Here is a 16,760-nt window from a genome sequence, read left to right on the forward strand (position 1 = left end):
AGAAGTATCCAGATAACCCGGATGGTGTAACACTGTGCCAAGACGTGCTGGCCGTGCACCAAGGCATGTTTAGCCACAGGGTGATCCTCATTACCAACAAACACTCGCTTCCCACAGGTTTTAACGTCATTATTTCTTCGTCACACAATTGCTAACCTCATTTTCATAATCTGCCACCACAAAACCACTCCTTTTAATACATTTACACCTAGTTTTTTTGAAATTTTCCCGAATTTCTCCACCCTTTAACGTGTTTTGGCAGCAACACAACCACCTAACCTTTATGCACATCGTCTACCAACCCAAGTTCACCACAGGATCAACATAGCCCAGCTTTAGCCAACACTTTTACGCCTTTTTTCACACCAGACCTCCAGTTTCTTTCTAGTTCACCTTTTATGTCTCCCCATATGTTTTTATTTTCATTTTCATTTCAGCCTCATGTTACACTTTCCACCTTCTAATACCATGTCACCCTCACAACACCCCCACAACGACCCCATTAAGTTTTATTTACATTTCCTCCGCAAACATGCCTTCGCCCTAGCCAGATTTGATTTTATCAGTCTTGTCTGACATTTGGCATTACCCCCAAAGGCCTCACACTTAAAGTTCCCATCTCTGGCTGCAACCCTTCTTTCCATCAGTCCCTGTACCAGTTTCAAACTGAACAATCCATTGCCCTCACCCACCTAATCCTTCACCTACACATCAACTAGGCCAATGAACACACCCGTCAACTCCTATCCCTAATCAAAGTCCTCAATCTTTCCTCTCCTACATCCACACCGGCTGTTCAGAGTATCCTCCTACAGTCCAACCGCAAATTAGAACAGCATGCCCCCCTCCACCTCAAAAAACTATCCAATCTCCTGGTTTCCCGCCTCCAGAAAGGCAACTCAATCACCCTTCACAACCTTTCCAGCAAACCTCAACCTCCTCTCATTGCACACAAACCCAGTCTCTCCCATCTACTCAATCTCCCACTTCCAGCTCCACTCCCTCCAAAACCTCAAAATTCCAATCAACACAATCTGGAACCACATCATCCTAATTCAGTAGTTAATCTTTCCTTCAAACCTCTCTCCCAATCCGAAACCTCTGTCCTTTCCAAAGGCCTCACCTTCAGCCCCACTCCCAGGTTCAACCAAACAGCCCTCGTCAGAGATTTACTTTCCTACACTCGTACTCACTGCTGGAAATATCACTTTGCCACGAAGAGAAATGATCCTAATCCTACTCCTAATGATCCAACTCCCCAAGACACTATCCAAATTGAACCCTGCCTGGAACAGTTCCGTCCTGCGTCACAGTGGGACCCACCTATTCTTCCTCAAAATCATCCTCTCCAAACCTTCCAGGAATTTCTGACTTCCAGCCTTGCCTCTCAATCCTTCCTAAGAAACCTTAATCCTACTCCCAACATCACCACTGCTGAAGCCCAAGCTATCCGTGATATGAAGGCTGACCGATCCATCGTCATTCTTCCGGCGGACAAGGGTTCCACGACCGTGGTACTTGATTGTCTGGAGTATGTGGCTGAGGGACTGCGTCAGCTTTCAGACAACACCACATACAAAGTTTGCCAAGGTAATCCCATTCTTGATGTCTAGGCGGAGCTTCAAGGAATCCTCAGAACCTTAGGCCCCCTACAAAACCTTTCACCTGAGTCCATCAACCTCCTGACCCCACCGACACCCCGCACCCCTACCTTCTACCTTCTTCCTAAAATTCACAAACCCAATCATCCCGGCTGCCCCACTGTAGCTGGTTGCCAAGCCCCCACAGAACGTATCTCTGCCTACGTAGATCAACACCTTCAACCCATTACATGCAGTCTCCCATCCTTCATCAAAGACACCAACCACTTTCTCAAAAGCCTGGAAACCTTACCCTATCTGTTACCCCCGGAAACCATCCTTGTAACCATTGATGCCACTTCCTTATACACAAAAATTCCGCATGTTCAGGACCTCGCTGCGATGGAGCACTTCCTTTCACGCCGATCACCTGCCACCCTACCTCAAACCTCTTTCCTCATTACCTTAGCCAGCTTCATCCTGACCCACAACTTCTTCACTTTTGAAGGCCAGACATACCAACAATTAAAGGGAACAGCCATGGGTACCAGGATGCCCCCCTCGTACGCCAACCTATTTATGGGTCGCTTAGAGGAAGCCTTCTTGGTTACCCAGGCCTGCCAACCCAAAGTTTGGTACAGATTTATTGATGACATCTTCATGATCTGGACTCACAGTGAAGAAGAACTCCAGAATTTCCTCTCCAACCTCAACTCCTTTGGTTCCATCAGATTCACCTGGTCCTACTCCAAATTCCATGCCACTTTCCTGGACGTTGACCTCCATCTGTCCAATGGCCAGCTTCACTCGTCCGTCCACATCAAACCCACCAACAAGCAACAGTACCTCCATTATGACAGCTGCCACCCATTCCACATCAAACGGTCCCTTCCCTACAGCCTAGGTCTTCATGGCAAACGAATCTGCTCCAGTCAGGAATCCCTGAACCATTACACCAACAACCTGAAAACAGCTTTCGCATCCCGCAACTACCCTCCCGACCTGGTACAGAAGCAAATAACCAGCGCCACTTCCTCATCCCCTCAAACCCAGAACCTCCCACAGAAGAACCACAAAAGTGCCCCACTTGTGACAGGATACTTTCTGGGACTGGATCAGACTCTGAATGTGGCTCTCCAGCAGGGATATGACTTCCTCAAATCCTGCCCTGAAATGAGATCCATCATTCATGAAATACTCCCCACTCCACCAAGAGTGTCTTTCCGCCGTCCACCTAACCTTCGTAACCTCTTAGTTCATCCCTATGAAATCCCCAAACCACCTTCCCTACCCTCTGGCTCCTACCCTTGTAACTGCCCCCGGTGTAAAACCTGTCGCATGCACCCTCCCACCACCACCTACTCCAGTCCTGTAACCCGAAAGGTGTACACGATCAAAGGCAGAGCCACGTGTGAAAGCACCCACGTGATTTACCAACTGACCTGCCTACACAGTGAAGCTTTCTATGTGGGAATGACCAGCAACAAACTGTCCATTCGCATGAGTGGACACAGGCAGACAGTGTTTGTTGGTAATGAGGATCACCCTGTGGCTAAACATGCCTTGGTACACGGCCAGCACATCTTGGCACAGTGTTACACCGTCCGGGTGTAACACTTCCCACTAACACCAGCCTGTCAGAACTCCGGAAATGGGAACTTGCCCTTCAGTATATCCTATCTTCTCGTTATCCGCCAGGCCTCAACCTCCGCTAATTTCAAGTTACCACCACTCATACCTCACCTGTCTTTTTTCAACAACATCTTTACCTGTGTACTTCCGCCTCGACTGACATCTCTGCCCCATCTCTTTGCCTTTACAAATGTGTGCTTATGTCTGTGTATGTGCGGATGGATATGTGTGTGTGCGAGTGTGTACCTGTTCTTTTTTCCCCTTAAGGTAAGTATTTCCGCTTCCGGGATTGGAATGACTCCTTACCCTCTCCCTTAAAACCCACATCCTTTCGTCTTTCCCTCTCCTTCCCTCTTTCCTGATGAAGCAACCGTCGGTTGCGAAAGCTTGATTTTTGTGTGTGTGTGTTTATGTTTGTTTGTGTGTCTATCGACCTGCCAGTGCTTTTGTTTGGTAAGTCACATCATCATTGTTTTTATATTGTCAGTCCCCAGAATGCAATTTGATAAGTTTTTATTCAGAACATATGAAAAATGTTGGGCAAATTGGAAGATTATATAAAACTGGTACAGTTAAAGCAGGGCTGTTGGTGTTAGCTTCAAGTCACCCGACTGTGGCATGTTTCACAGATACCAACAAATAATGGTATTCAAGTGTGATCATTCATCTAGCACATACGTGTATCAGCCACTTGTACAAAAATTTTTGTTTAATGTGTATGTGGGTAAGCTAGAGAATACATTGTCAGAAAACTGCCTTGGATAATCAGCCCAACAGCCTGTAAGCAAAAGAAATATTTTAGACTTCCAGGCCACAATTAGACGTAATCTTCTTTGATTGTGTCACTAATGAGAGAGGGATTAGCAGTTGTGATGCTGTGACAAGAATGATGGTTACCAAAGGTTAAAAGATTATCAAGAAAATTAGGAGATTGTTCTTGAGGAAGAGTCCGTTTAATGGACAAACTAAGAACATTACACAAAAATTGTGGTTAAAGCTGAAAGACGTTAATAAACAATGCTGTAGATAAATACATACAAAGTAATGAATGATGCCAAAGACTGACATTGCTTTAATGTTACCATTCAGGGTACGTTGTTAAAGCAGACTACTACACTCTCATTACAAAAGATGTTGAAGAAAAAGTGACTGATAAAAACTTAATAGAAACCTATGTAATCTTCAGATGGGCTCTGCTAAAAACATTCAGTAATTTGTATCAGGAAGGTTAGGTCATGCGTATTGAATGGATCCCACCTGCCATTCAGCTTCTTGTGGGTCAGTATGATGTTGAAACTAAAGACACCAGGCAGAAAGCAGAAATATTAAATTCTACATTTAAAAATGTTTGTCCCCTGTTCAGATTAAAAAATGAGAGATTAGTTATACAGGGTGTTACAAAAAGGTACGGCCAAACTTTCAGGAAACATTCCTCACACACAAATAAAGAAAAGATGTTATGTGGACATGTGTCCGGAAACGCTTAATTTCCATGTTGGAGCTCATTTTAGTTTCGTCCACCTACGCTCAATGGAGCACGTTATCATGATTTTATACTACCTGTGCTGCTAGAACATGTGCCTTTACAAGTACAACACAACATGTGGTTCATGCACGATGGTGCTCCTGCACATTTCAGTCAAAGTGTTTGTACGCTTCTCAACAACAGATTCGGTGACCGATGGATTGGTAGAGGCGGACCAATTCCATGGCCACCACACTTTCCTGACCTCAAGCTCTTGACTTTCATTTATGGGGGCATTTGAAAGCTCTTGTCTACGCAACCCTGGTACCAAATGTAGAGACTCTTTGTGCTCGTATTGTGGACGGCTGTGATACAACACGCCATTCTCCAGGGCTGCATCAGTGCATCAGGGATTCCATGCGACAGAGGGTGGATGCATGTATGCTCGCTAACGGAGGACATTTTGAACATTTCCTGTAACAAAGTGTTTGAAGTCACGCTGGTACGTTCTGTTGCTGTGTGTTTCCATTCCATGATTAATGTGACTTGAAGAGAAGTAATAAAATGAGCTCTAACATGGAAAGTAAGCGTTTCCGGACACATGTCCACATAACATATTTTCTTTCTTTGTGTGTGAGCAATGTTTCCTGAAAGTTTGGCTGTACCTTTTTGTAACACCCTGTATAAGCAACACAAGTACTGAAAAATAATTTGATTATTCAAAGTTAATGGTTCCTGGTGGAATTCCAGTTAATTTCATATTAAATACATTCAGGAGGTAGACCATTTCCTAGCTCATATATGTCAAGAGTATCTTGTACAACAAATAGTATGACATGACTGGAAGAGAGCAGAGGCCAGTTCATTTTGCAGAATGGGTAAAAGAATTGGCACACAGAATTACAGATCAATATCACTGATGTTCTTTTGCTACAGGATTGCAGAGTGTATTCTAAACTCAGTTATTAAGACATTTCTAAAATGTTGTTTATAAATACTATGGAGTACAACTGAAAGAAAATTAGTATATGCCTATCCATTATTAATATTTCATTGAAAGTTTAAACATATGTTTCCATAAATATTGCTGCAGTGGCACAGTCACTGGTTGAATACATAGTTTATCCTCTGTCCAGTATATTCTTGCACGTTCTGAGCAAGATTGAAATGAATACTGACTTTTCTTTCTCATCAGACAAGAACTTTCTGCCTAACAAATTTATGACAAATATTAACAGAACTTAGGGATCCCATTTAGTATCAGCTCCGCCTTTCTGGTTGTTGCTGGTATGCCACCAGAATTCATATAATGGTTAGCTCATTTACTGTTGCTATAACTTTGGGCTGCATATGCACATATATGTTCTGTCACAGTGTATGTGTGTCCTCTAGGGGTTGTTGCGTTACTCTGTCTTTTCTGTTGTTGTTGTGTCTGCACATTATAGACATTTTCACTGTTGTACAGGTATTCTAACATATGTAATTGGTGTAACAAACTAAATAAATCATAGTTACGTTATTACTCTGTAATGAGCCACCAGAGACTATGGGTCCCTTATAACAAAATACTCAGAAAATGTCACTTAACTTCTGTAACCCCTCGTCATCAGTGGATGCCAAGTTTGTGAGTTCGTGAAATGGCTTCTGGTGCAATACACCACTAAGACAATTTCTTTTTTCCTTTATTGCACAGATATGCCCTAGGGTCAAGTAACAGGATAGGAGAATGAAAGTTCTACCAATTAGTAACAAAGTCACTGAAATGAGTTAAAAAGGGTTACTTATCTTTGTGAGTTGTTGAATGATAGTCTGCAACACTGCATGTAATATAACACAAAAAAGGCCCTCAATGGCTAAGTGCAATTAATCATAGGTACACTTCACAGTACATAGCAAATGCAATTTGCAACAACTGTCTGTCCACTTCTAAGAGTTCACCAAATGATGTTCCCTGTCTAAATCATCCCTGGATGGTGATCTATAACTGAGTGGGTGAGAGCTGTTCTTCTATCTTCCAAGTAGGCGTCTGTCCATTGTCTTCTGGTCACTGGCAGATTGTACTCGGCCAGCAGTTGGCCGAGGTGAAGACAATATCTTCATCCTCAGCACCATCCATGGCACTGGAGGAACTTGCACAAGTTATAAATCTGTATGACACTAACACCAGCTTGCATCTTAGCACCTGTGGTGCTTTAGGCCTGGCTATGTCTTGTTTGGATGACACAGCATTAACAGCATCCAAAATTTTGCCAGTGGAGTTCAGATTTGTCCGTTCCAAGTTGAGAACTAAAAGCTTCTGCTTCCACAATGTGCAGAGAGCATCTTACGTACATCTGAAAAGGAAATGGACTGTAGGATTAAGATTACATAACAAACAGAGCATGGCCGCAGATGACAAAGGAAATTAAAAATAAATAATGCAGTTCAGGAGAGGTTATTTTAAAAGTTGACTGAAGGTGCTGCAAAAAGAAAAAAAGTCCTAGTCATCGGCAGTTTCATTATACGAGGAAAATCCGGTTGGAGGTTCTATGGCGCATTGAGATAATAAGAGCTGTATGTTGTTTCTGTAGAATACCAGCTACTGGTGGGGATGTTCTTCTTGTTGTTTATGGACCTATAGTTGCGTCAAATCCATAGTGAATTGTAACTACTGTGCCCGACACAGAAGTCATCATTGACACCATTGTTGTTGCTACTTAAAATGAATTTAATGAGCTAGACACCAGTATGGACAACTCTCTTTGCTGCAGGGAAACAGAAGTCCAAAAGTTACTGAATCACTGTAAATTGAGAGAAACACTGTCCTGTAATTAATACGCTTGTTATTCACAGGTTGTCCATGAACTGAGCAAAGTCAATCCAAGTACCATATGCCATCATCCAAGTATCATACGCAACAGAACAGTCCTAATTGTCAACATGCTCTATAGTGGGTGTCTGGACATCAATATGCATGCGGGCTAGCTATAAAGTTTTAATTATCACCACGAAAAAAAAGCTGTGTAACTAGGTAGCGGTGTTAGTTCATGTCATATATACGTATGCCTCATGCAATGTAACACATTTTTCTCAATCAAACAATGGAAAAACCAGGATGAAATAATGACAGTATTATGGAAAAGATAATTGCTATTCACTATGTAGTGGAGATGCTTAGATGCAGATAGGCACAATGAAAAGATTGTCAAACAAAACTTTTGGTGTAATGGGCCTTCATCAGAATAACCACACACACATGCGCGCGCAGCCGCAGTCTCTGGCTGACAAGACAAGACTGCGAGCAGCAGTACTTGAAGGGAGAGACAAACTGGGTGGTGGGGATAAGGAGGCGGCTGGAGCAGGGGAGGGGGAGGGATAGCAGGGTAGAGATAGCAGGGTAGAGGTTGGGGATGGTAAAATGCTGCTTGTGGGAGTATACAGGGACAGGGTGGGGAGAGGGTAGGGCAGCTAGGTGCAATCAAAAGGTTAGATGGAGGGCAGCAGAAAAGGAGAGAAGTAAAAAGACATTGAGTTCGTTGGTGGAATAGAGGGCTGAGAAGTGCTGGAATGGGTACAGGGGAGGGAATAGGTGGTGTAATATCCCCCCCCCCCCCCCCGCCTCTTTCCTACATACTACATGCTATTGTCCACATTAGTCTTCCATGAAGATTTGAGAGGAGCGAAGATTACAATAAACTTTCTAGTTTACTTATCTTTTTGCATAGAGTTGGCTCCAGTTCTTTTTGTCTAGGGGTCTGATTCTTGAAGCTGAATTTCTCACATTTTAGGTCCTCATGGTTGAATTGATCTAAATAAATTTTAAGATTGTTGTTGCGAAAGTTTTGTTTTTACATTAATATATTTTGTCACATTTTAATATATCATACAGTCTTTTGACTTTTTACATTAAGAAAGCTGAAATTACACTGTCGCACAAAATACAAAAATACATCTGACCACATCAGAGGCATGCTTACTACTGTCTCACTCGGTGGAAATAACAATATTCCAAAGGTTTTACAAGTTTTCTTGATAAATGAATTCTTATTAGTTTCAATTATTACTTCATAAATGAATTCAAAAATAAACATAATAAGCTGTACTAGATTGCGTAATTAATAATAGAAATTTTATGTATGCTAAATAATTTGTAATTTCAAATGTTTCTAAAAAGAATAATTTTTACTGTACATTCAGAACTAGTACTTATCGACTATAATGTCCAAAATAAAGTAATTCCTTTTCATAAATTTTAGCTTGAAATATAACATATTGTGTATAAAATTATACGAAAGTTTTCAGAAAATCAGCTGAGATAATATTGACCTGACCAAAATTTGAAAAATAATACTGGTATTGACAACTACTGTTGAGTAAAAGTAATCCTAGAGGAGGATGTCCCATTACAGTGGGTCAAAGGCAATGACTAACAAAGGTTGAGGCCAGGAGGATTGCAAGAATGTATGATATATTGTAGGCAGAGTTCCCACATGCGCGATTCAGAAAAACTGCTGTTGGTGGGGAGGATCCAGTTGGCACAGGCTGTGAAGCTGTCATTGAAATGAAGAACTTTGGCAGCATGCTCAGCAACTGAGTGGTCCAGCTATTTATAAGCCTCAGTTTGTTGGTGGCCATTCATGGGGACAGACAGCCTGTTGGTTGCCATGCCTACGTGGAATGCAGCACAATGGTTGCAGCTTAGATTGTAGATCACATGACTTGTTTAACAGGTAGTCTTGTCTTTGATGGGATAGATGATGCTTGTGACTGGACTGGAGTGTATGGCACAGGCCTTCCATTGAGGTCTGTTATAGGGCTATGAGTCTTGGGACAGGGGTTATGTAAGGGTGGACAAAGATATCCTCATATCCCTAGATGGAAGACACCCTACCACCACTTATTGTAGTCCAGTCACAAGCATCCCCTATCCATTCAAAGGCAGGGCTGTTTGTGAAACCAGTCATGTGATCTACAACCTAAGCTGCAGCCACTGTCCTGCATTCCACGTGGGCATGACAAACAACAAGCTGTCAGTCCGCATGAATGGCTACTGGCAAACTGTGGCCAAGGAACAGCTGGACCATCCAGTTGCTGAGCATGCTACCCAACACTATATTCTTCATTTCACTGACTGCTTCAAGGCCTGTGTCATCTGGATTGTACCCACCTACACCAGCTTTTCTGCATTGTGCAGGTGGGAACTCTCCCTACAATATATCCTACATTCCTGTATCCCTCCTGGCCTCAACCCTCATTAGTCACCGTCCTGTACCCACCTGTTCCCTTCCCTTTTCCCATTCCAGCACTTCTCAGCCCTCTATTACACCAGCACACCACTATCTTTTTACTTCTCTCTTTTTACTATCCCTCCCCCCCCCCCCCCCCCCCTGCCAGTCCTCCATCTCCCCTGCCCCTAGTTACCATACCCTCTCCACACCTCATCTCTGTATGCTCCCACAAGCAGCACTTTACCATTCCCAACATCTACCCTGCTATCCCTCTCCCTCCCTGCTCTAGCCTCCTCCTTATCCCCACCACCCAGTTTTCTTCTCCCATCATGTGCTGCTGCTCACTGTTTGGCCTTGGCAGCCAGAGACCTTTTTTTGTGGGTGGGTGGGTGGAGGGGGGGGGGGGGGGAGTATATTGTCTATTCTCATTAAGACCTATTTGGCCAAAAGCTTTGTCAGACAGTCTTTTCGTTGTGCCTGTGTGCAACTCAGCATCTCCGCTTTATGGTGAGGAGTGGCAACTATTCCTTTCCCAATACTGATACTTTTCCCAGTGATGGATGACATGATGAAGACTTTGGCTGTAGAAGTCTGCAATTTGGCTGTTGAGGAGACATACCATCTCAAAAATCACCTTGTTGTCATTTGGGAAATGTTTGCCATGCAATGATTTCTTTATCTGTGAAGGAGTAAAAAGTCATTGGGAGTCATGCCAGGAGAACACATATGATTAGGCAAAATTTGATAGCACATGAAGCAGCATGTGTGGCTTGTGTCATGTACCAAAAACAACCCCCTTGAACAGCTTCCAGTAACATAATTAGGCAACTTTGGTAATATACACCTGTGTAGACAGGCCCTTACAAGCATACTCTATTACCTTCACACCATGGCAAATCAAAACACACTCAGCATTATGCTGCTTGATGATGGTTCGGTCTTCGCCCATTTTAGAAAGTGGAGGATAAATAGGTTTCTACTGCTCCTTTGGCACGGAGTCAAAGTGATACACCTCACTCATCGGTTGTGGTTAGGCAGCTGAAGGAGTCATTTGGCTTGGCCTCACATAGGTGCCACATTTCCACTGTTGCCTCAATTCAGCAGTCACAGTACCGTGCAGGTGGCAATCTTAGTCATGTTCAAAATGTTGTGCAATTTGTGAGATATTTTCAATTTTTCCACTACCATTTCAATTGTGATACACTGGTCTTCAGGCGACCAGTCCTCTATTCCTGTTCAGATTCTCAGCATCACATAACCACTGTGTCTTATGATTGTGCATTGTTGCCATACATTTCCACCAACTTGGTATGGATAGTTGCTCTGTTGCTCCCCTGCTTACTTTTTAGTTTTCAATTTATGGTTTTTAATTGTTTTGTGGGCTCCCTGTTCCATGGTAATAGCTGGTACACCTTTACTGTCAAATGGGCAGCATCTGGTGGCAGAAGTTCAAGCACATCCACCAGTATTGGAGGTAGTGAGCTTCTGCAAATCATGTTTTTAGTCTCTCAAGATACTATTTGTGTACAAACTGAAGCCAGTGCCACAAGAGCAGTGTACCATGTCATAGACTGGCCTGCTCAGGGTCACATGGTGTCACCCCTTGGTAGAGCATGGAAATAAAAAGACAGTGCAGCATACAAGGTCTCTCATATCTACAAGCAGAACTCCAAGGTTTAACTGTCACCCAAAAATAAATAAAGTTACATAAATAATTTTTTGTTTGATTGAACAGTCTGAGGTTGCACTGCCAGTTCATAGTGTCCAACAGGCTTAATATTTCGTTGATCAGACATGTCGTCATCATCAGGTGTGCTGACAAACTGAGCTCCTGAGGGCATGCGGCCTTCTAATGTCCCGTCCAAGCTGCTCCATCTATGATCCATGCCTGCTTCAGCAGTCGCAGGGACACTAGTGTCAGCATCTGTGATAGCGTTGATGTAAGTTTGCTGTCTGCCCTCATTGCCAGATCACTTTGTTTGCTGAGAATCCCTCTTAATTAAACTCAGTGCTGGTTCCCAAGTCTTGTTAATATTATAGCTTCAATCTCGTCTGATGATATCGTCCTTGGTGCAAATTTCTACTGCCTCTCTAAACGACACTGTCTCAGTATTTGCAAGTCTGTGTGAAGATCCTGGTATATTCTTATTCCATAGCATGATTCTCAGACAGACAGTGCTGTATGAGTGCTGACTCATTAGCATACATCAGTCAAGTGTGCCTTGGGTGTTCTTGGCAATGATCTTCGACGGTGTGTGATATCTGTCCAATATATGCCTACCCACACTGTCATGGGATCTGGTATACGTTTTCCTTCCAACCGAGATCATCTTGGATGCTTCCCTATAATGCTAGTGTTCTATTGTGTGGGAAAAGACAATTTCTACTTGGTGCTTCTTGAATATGCATCTGATTTTTCCCGATCGTATACCACTGTACAGCATAAAGGCAATGACTGCCACTTCCTCCGTGACATCTTCCATCTCCACAGGTTGTACTTTTGTGACGTGGCAGAGAATGCACCTAATCTGCCATACTGGGTACCCATTTTTTTCTGAATACAGTTCTCAGGTGTTCCAAACAATCTGGATCTGAAATGGTGTTTGCCTTGTGTACTATTGTTTTTAGTGCCCCATTCCTCTCCAAAGTGTGGTGGCAGTGTCTACAGGCAAATACAGGTTAGTGCGTGTTTTCTTCTGATACATACTGTGGCCCAGGGTGCCATCAGTTCTTCTTGCCCGACCATGACATCCAGTAATGGTGATCTTCCTTCTGCTTTGGTCTCCATAGCGAATTTCATGTTGAGATGTATGGAGTTCAAATGTGAAAGGAAATTGAGGAGCATGTCCTTTCTGTGGGGCCAGATGACAAACGTATCATCTACCTAATGGAAAAAACACGTGGGTTTCCATTTGGATGAAATCAGGGCTTCCTCTTGGAAGTACTCCAATACAAATATGCAGGTACCCAGAGTGGCAGATTAGATGTGCTCTCCACCTTACCATAACAGTACAACCTGTGGAGACAGAAGTAGTTATGGAGGAAGAGGTGACTACTGCCTTTATACCATACACTGGTACACTATCGACAAAAATCAGATGCATACTGAAGAAGCACAAAGTAAAAAATCTCTTTTGATTTCCAAATAAAACACTAGTATTATTGAGAAACATCAAAGGTGATCTCGGTTTGCAGAAGGCCAGCGTATACCAGATTCCACATCAACGTGGGAAGACACATATTGGACGGAAAGTGCACGAAGAAGTTGCTGCAGATTCATTCTAGTCCTTAGAATTCAGTGGGGGCAACATCTGGCGTGTACTAACAGTAAACTTTAGAATGTTGTTTAAGGAGTTGAGTGTGATTAATGGGAACATAGTATAAAGAATGTGAACACATGAAAGGTGAAAAATAATGGCTGGAACCAAGATGAAATCACACATCAGTACAATTTTAAATCATTGTTGTAAGGTACTGATAAAGATTGTACTGATATTCATAAGATAATATACTACATCATGTTGTGAGTTTCCAGTCCACTCAATTAAAGAATGAAACTCGATGCTGTACAAGAAGAAAAACCACAATGTAAAAATAAAATTAATCCATCACATAAACTTGAATCCAGACAGAGCTGTGCAATCTGTGGACTGTCAGTTGTTATTTTTTCTTTAGAGTCCAAGCAGAAGACAATAGGCTACCATTTCAGATCCAGAGTGTTTGGAACACCTGAGAACTGTACTCAGAAAAAATGGGTACCCAGTATGGCAGATTAGGTGCATTCTCTGCCCCGTCACAACAGTACAACCTGTGGAGATGGAAGCTGTCACGGAGGAAGTGGCAGTCATTGCCTTTATGCTATACAATGGTATACGATTGGGAAAAATCAGATGCATATTCAAGAAGCACCGAGTAGAAATTGTCTTTTCCCACACAATAGAACACCATAACTTGCGTCATCTGCATGCCTCACACCATCCAAACACTTCCTCTCAAGTTTGGCTTATATATTGATGTAGAACGACTCTTAACTCAGATATTTTGTGAGAATTTGATTCATTACTTTTGCTTAAGTCTGATAGAAACAGTTTAGGTCACCTAGGTTGTGGAAGCTGGCAATTACTTAAAAACATTATAGATCTTTGGTATCCTGTTACGAGTAATACACTTCACTGTCACTAAATTATTGTGGTAGTTATTAGCAGTGATGACTCGTGCAGAATTTTACCAATGTTTTACAATGTGGCAGCCTATAGCATTCTGATGTACAAGGGTAGTAATCATAACTAAATTGAATAGATTAATTTTATATGTATAAATTGAACTGTTCAGATATATTTAAATTTTATAATTAATTGTTTAACATAGCGAGGAATAAAATTTAAAAAAAGGTCGATGGAACCAGTGGGAATCAAATCTATGCACCCAGATTCAGAGTCTGTGTCTTTAACAAATTGGCTACCATGCTGTTATGAGAATATCTGGTCATAAATCCCTCATATGTAAATCTTTAGAGAGCATTTTTACCTTTCACTGTGGGACTCAGGCAAAATAAACTTGAAAGTGGAATCTACTTGCTTTGCCTCACAGAGTTTCAAACAATCAGTGAGCATCATTCTGTAGCGTCCTGTTGATCGATTTGCGTTTGGAGATCATCTATCTAACTCCTTAAATCTTGCTTTTGCCTCCAAAGATCTGCTGGAGAAGGGCGTCATTAGCAGATTGCATACAGAAAACACTTTAATACTAAAAGATGATGACTTTTTCCGTTTTGCTGTAGTAATTTTATTTGCTCATGGCTAGTTTGTTTTGCAGGCCATTCTCACTTGATGTGGTTCTGCAATTGAAAACTATGCATTACATATTGGAGTGTCAGCATCTGTAAATTTGTGTTGTCTATTCATTTGTAATTGTCAAGCTGACAAACCAAGACAGCATTTGTGAATTAAAACAAATAGAAAACATTAAATTCAAGACACTGACATTTGAATAGGCAAACATATTTTTCTATTGCAGAACCACAAAATCAGTTGCGAATGGACCTGGAGGCTGAAACTAGTCATAAACAAATAAAATTAATACAGCAAAAGTGGAAAATGCCACCTTCTTTTAATAAATCCATTGCTTTAGTATCTTCTATGAGGGGAGTGGGAGAGACCTTCATACTAACTTTACTCATATACTCGCTTTTTTAATTACCATCTATAACTTTTTGAGTTGCAAAAGTAGTAATCATAACTAAATTGAATATACTTATTTTATTTTAAAGAAATTTCTGCCATTTGACCATTAATTATTCATTTATTGTACACAATCATAACTTCAGCTTTGTAGCCTTTCTCAGGTGCATGTTGAAATGTTAAAAAGATGTCTGACCTGTCTGCATGTAAATTGAACTGCTTAAATATACCTAAATTTTATAATTAATGGATTAACATAACGAGGAGGGGGAGGGGGAGCGTGGGATCAAATCTGAGTTCACGATTTGCCAGTCAGTAACCTCCCATTTGCTCATGGAGCCATTATGGCAGCTACTCATCAAAAATCTCTCATACAGTACACTTGCACAATACATTAAAAGCAGTTTCAAATATGAATACTGATTTAGTACTGTAAGCAAATTAGAACTTACAGTACCGGAAGGATGACGTCACATCAGAGCATCCACAGTCGAAAACAGACAGCTGTGTTCCTTGTACAATTTGATCTTAGTGTGGCTGAGCATCATTATGTCAGACAGAGAGCACTACAAACATGGTTTTGTTTATTTTATTTGCATATGAGCACACATTCAAAGAGAAATGGGATTATTTTAGTACAGTGTTCTGCTAGTATTCGATAAGAAAGAGCATAATTGAAGTGCAATATTTACAGAGTGCTGTAGCACAAATTGCATGTACAACTGTTCCTCCCCTCACCCTCTTACTTTCCATGCCTGTAACCCATCTCTTTCCTTTTATCTACCTCCAGCGCGTGCGCGCGCGCCCACACACACACACACACACACACACACACACACACACACACACACACACATACACACATACACACACCATATAAAGATTTGATGATTGTTCTTTTGGTTCACACTTAATCTAAGATGACTGACTAAGTCAGTATGGTGCAAATAATAGGGTGTGTTTTACTGTTATTTTTGTATGCTCTCAGTATTTTGCCAGTAAGTTTTATAATACAGTATTCCACTTTTTTTCTGAATTAAAATTGGCTAATCTAATTTCTTCTTTTTAGTATGTCAGTATGTACAAAAAATGGTACATCCAGAATCATGTAGCATATTGCTGGAGGCAGATGGTATTGTTGGGACATCTACTAACATGGATCGTACAGAGGAAGTTGAAGGCTTGCAAGGGTGTGTGTCAACACTCCTTTTACCAAAAATGACAGATGTTAATATCACTACATTTTATGTTGACGAGACTGAACTCGATAAATTCAAACGGGTTAGTATGTCCTGACTATATTTGCCTTGTAAGTGCATTGCATTATGCTTAGAGTATGCATACAGTGTGTGAAAAATAAAAAAGCACTGTATGGAGCAAGACACATAATTGAACTGTGTTTTTCCACACTTGCTTTCTTTTTGTGGCCTCATTTTCAGATTTTATTACTACATTGTAAGACTGCCCACTATTTCTTCACACTGTGCATTAAATTTCTGAGTAAATTGTACTTTGCTGTTCTTTGCAACATATTCCCTGATCTGACCTCATACAGGTTCCATGATGCTCAAATGTCAGTGGTGTGACAAGGAAACATTACCAACTCAACCTCATATTTTAAGGAGAACTAAGCAAACTTTCAAAATGTCAGTCCCAGCAATACGCCCCGCAGGAGAATTTGAGACACTGTTGTGAC

The 16,760-nt window shown here is 41.6% G+C and overlaps 1 protein-coding gene across 2 annotated transcripts in view; it reads left to right on the top strand.

The window, feature by feature from the left end:
- LOC126278984 (F-box only protein 22-like) overlaps positions 1-16,760 on the top strand; it is a 167,627-nt gene that overhangs the window by 69,363 nt on the left and 81,504 nt on the right. For both annotated transcript variants that reach the window (XM_049979286.1, XM_049979287.1), the window contains exon 6: positions 16,134-16,345. In XM_049979286.1, the coding sequence (XP_049835243.1) occupies positions 16,134-16,345 (212 nt within the window). The remainder of the gene's footprint in view (positions 1-16,133; positions 16,346-16,760) is intronic.

Source organism: Schistocerca gregaria, chromosome 6 (assembly GCF_023897955.1).
Source record: "Schistocerca gregaria isolate iqSchGreg1 chromosome 6, iqSchGreg1.2, whole genome shotgun sequence".
NCBI lineage: Eukaryota > Metazoa > Arthropoda > Insecta > Orthoptera > Acrididae > Schistocerca > Schistocerca gregaria.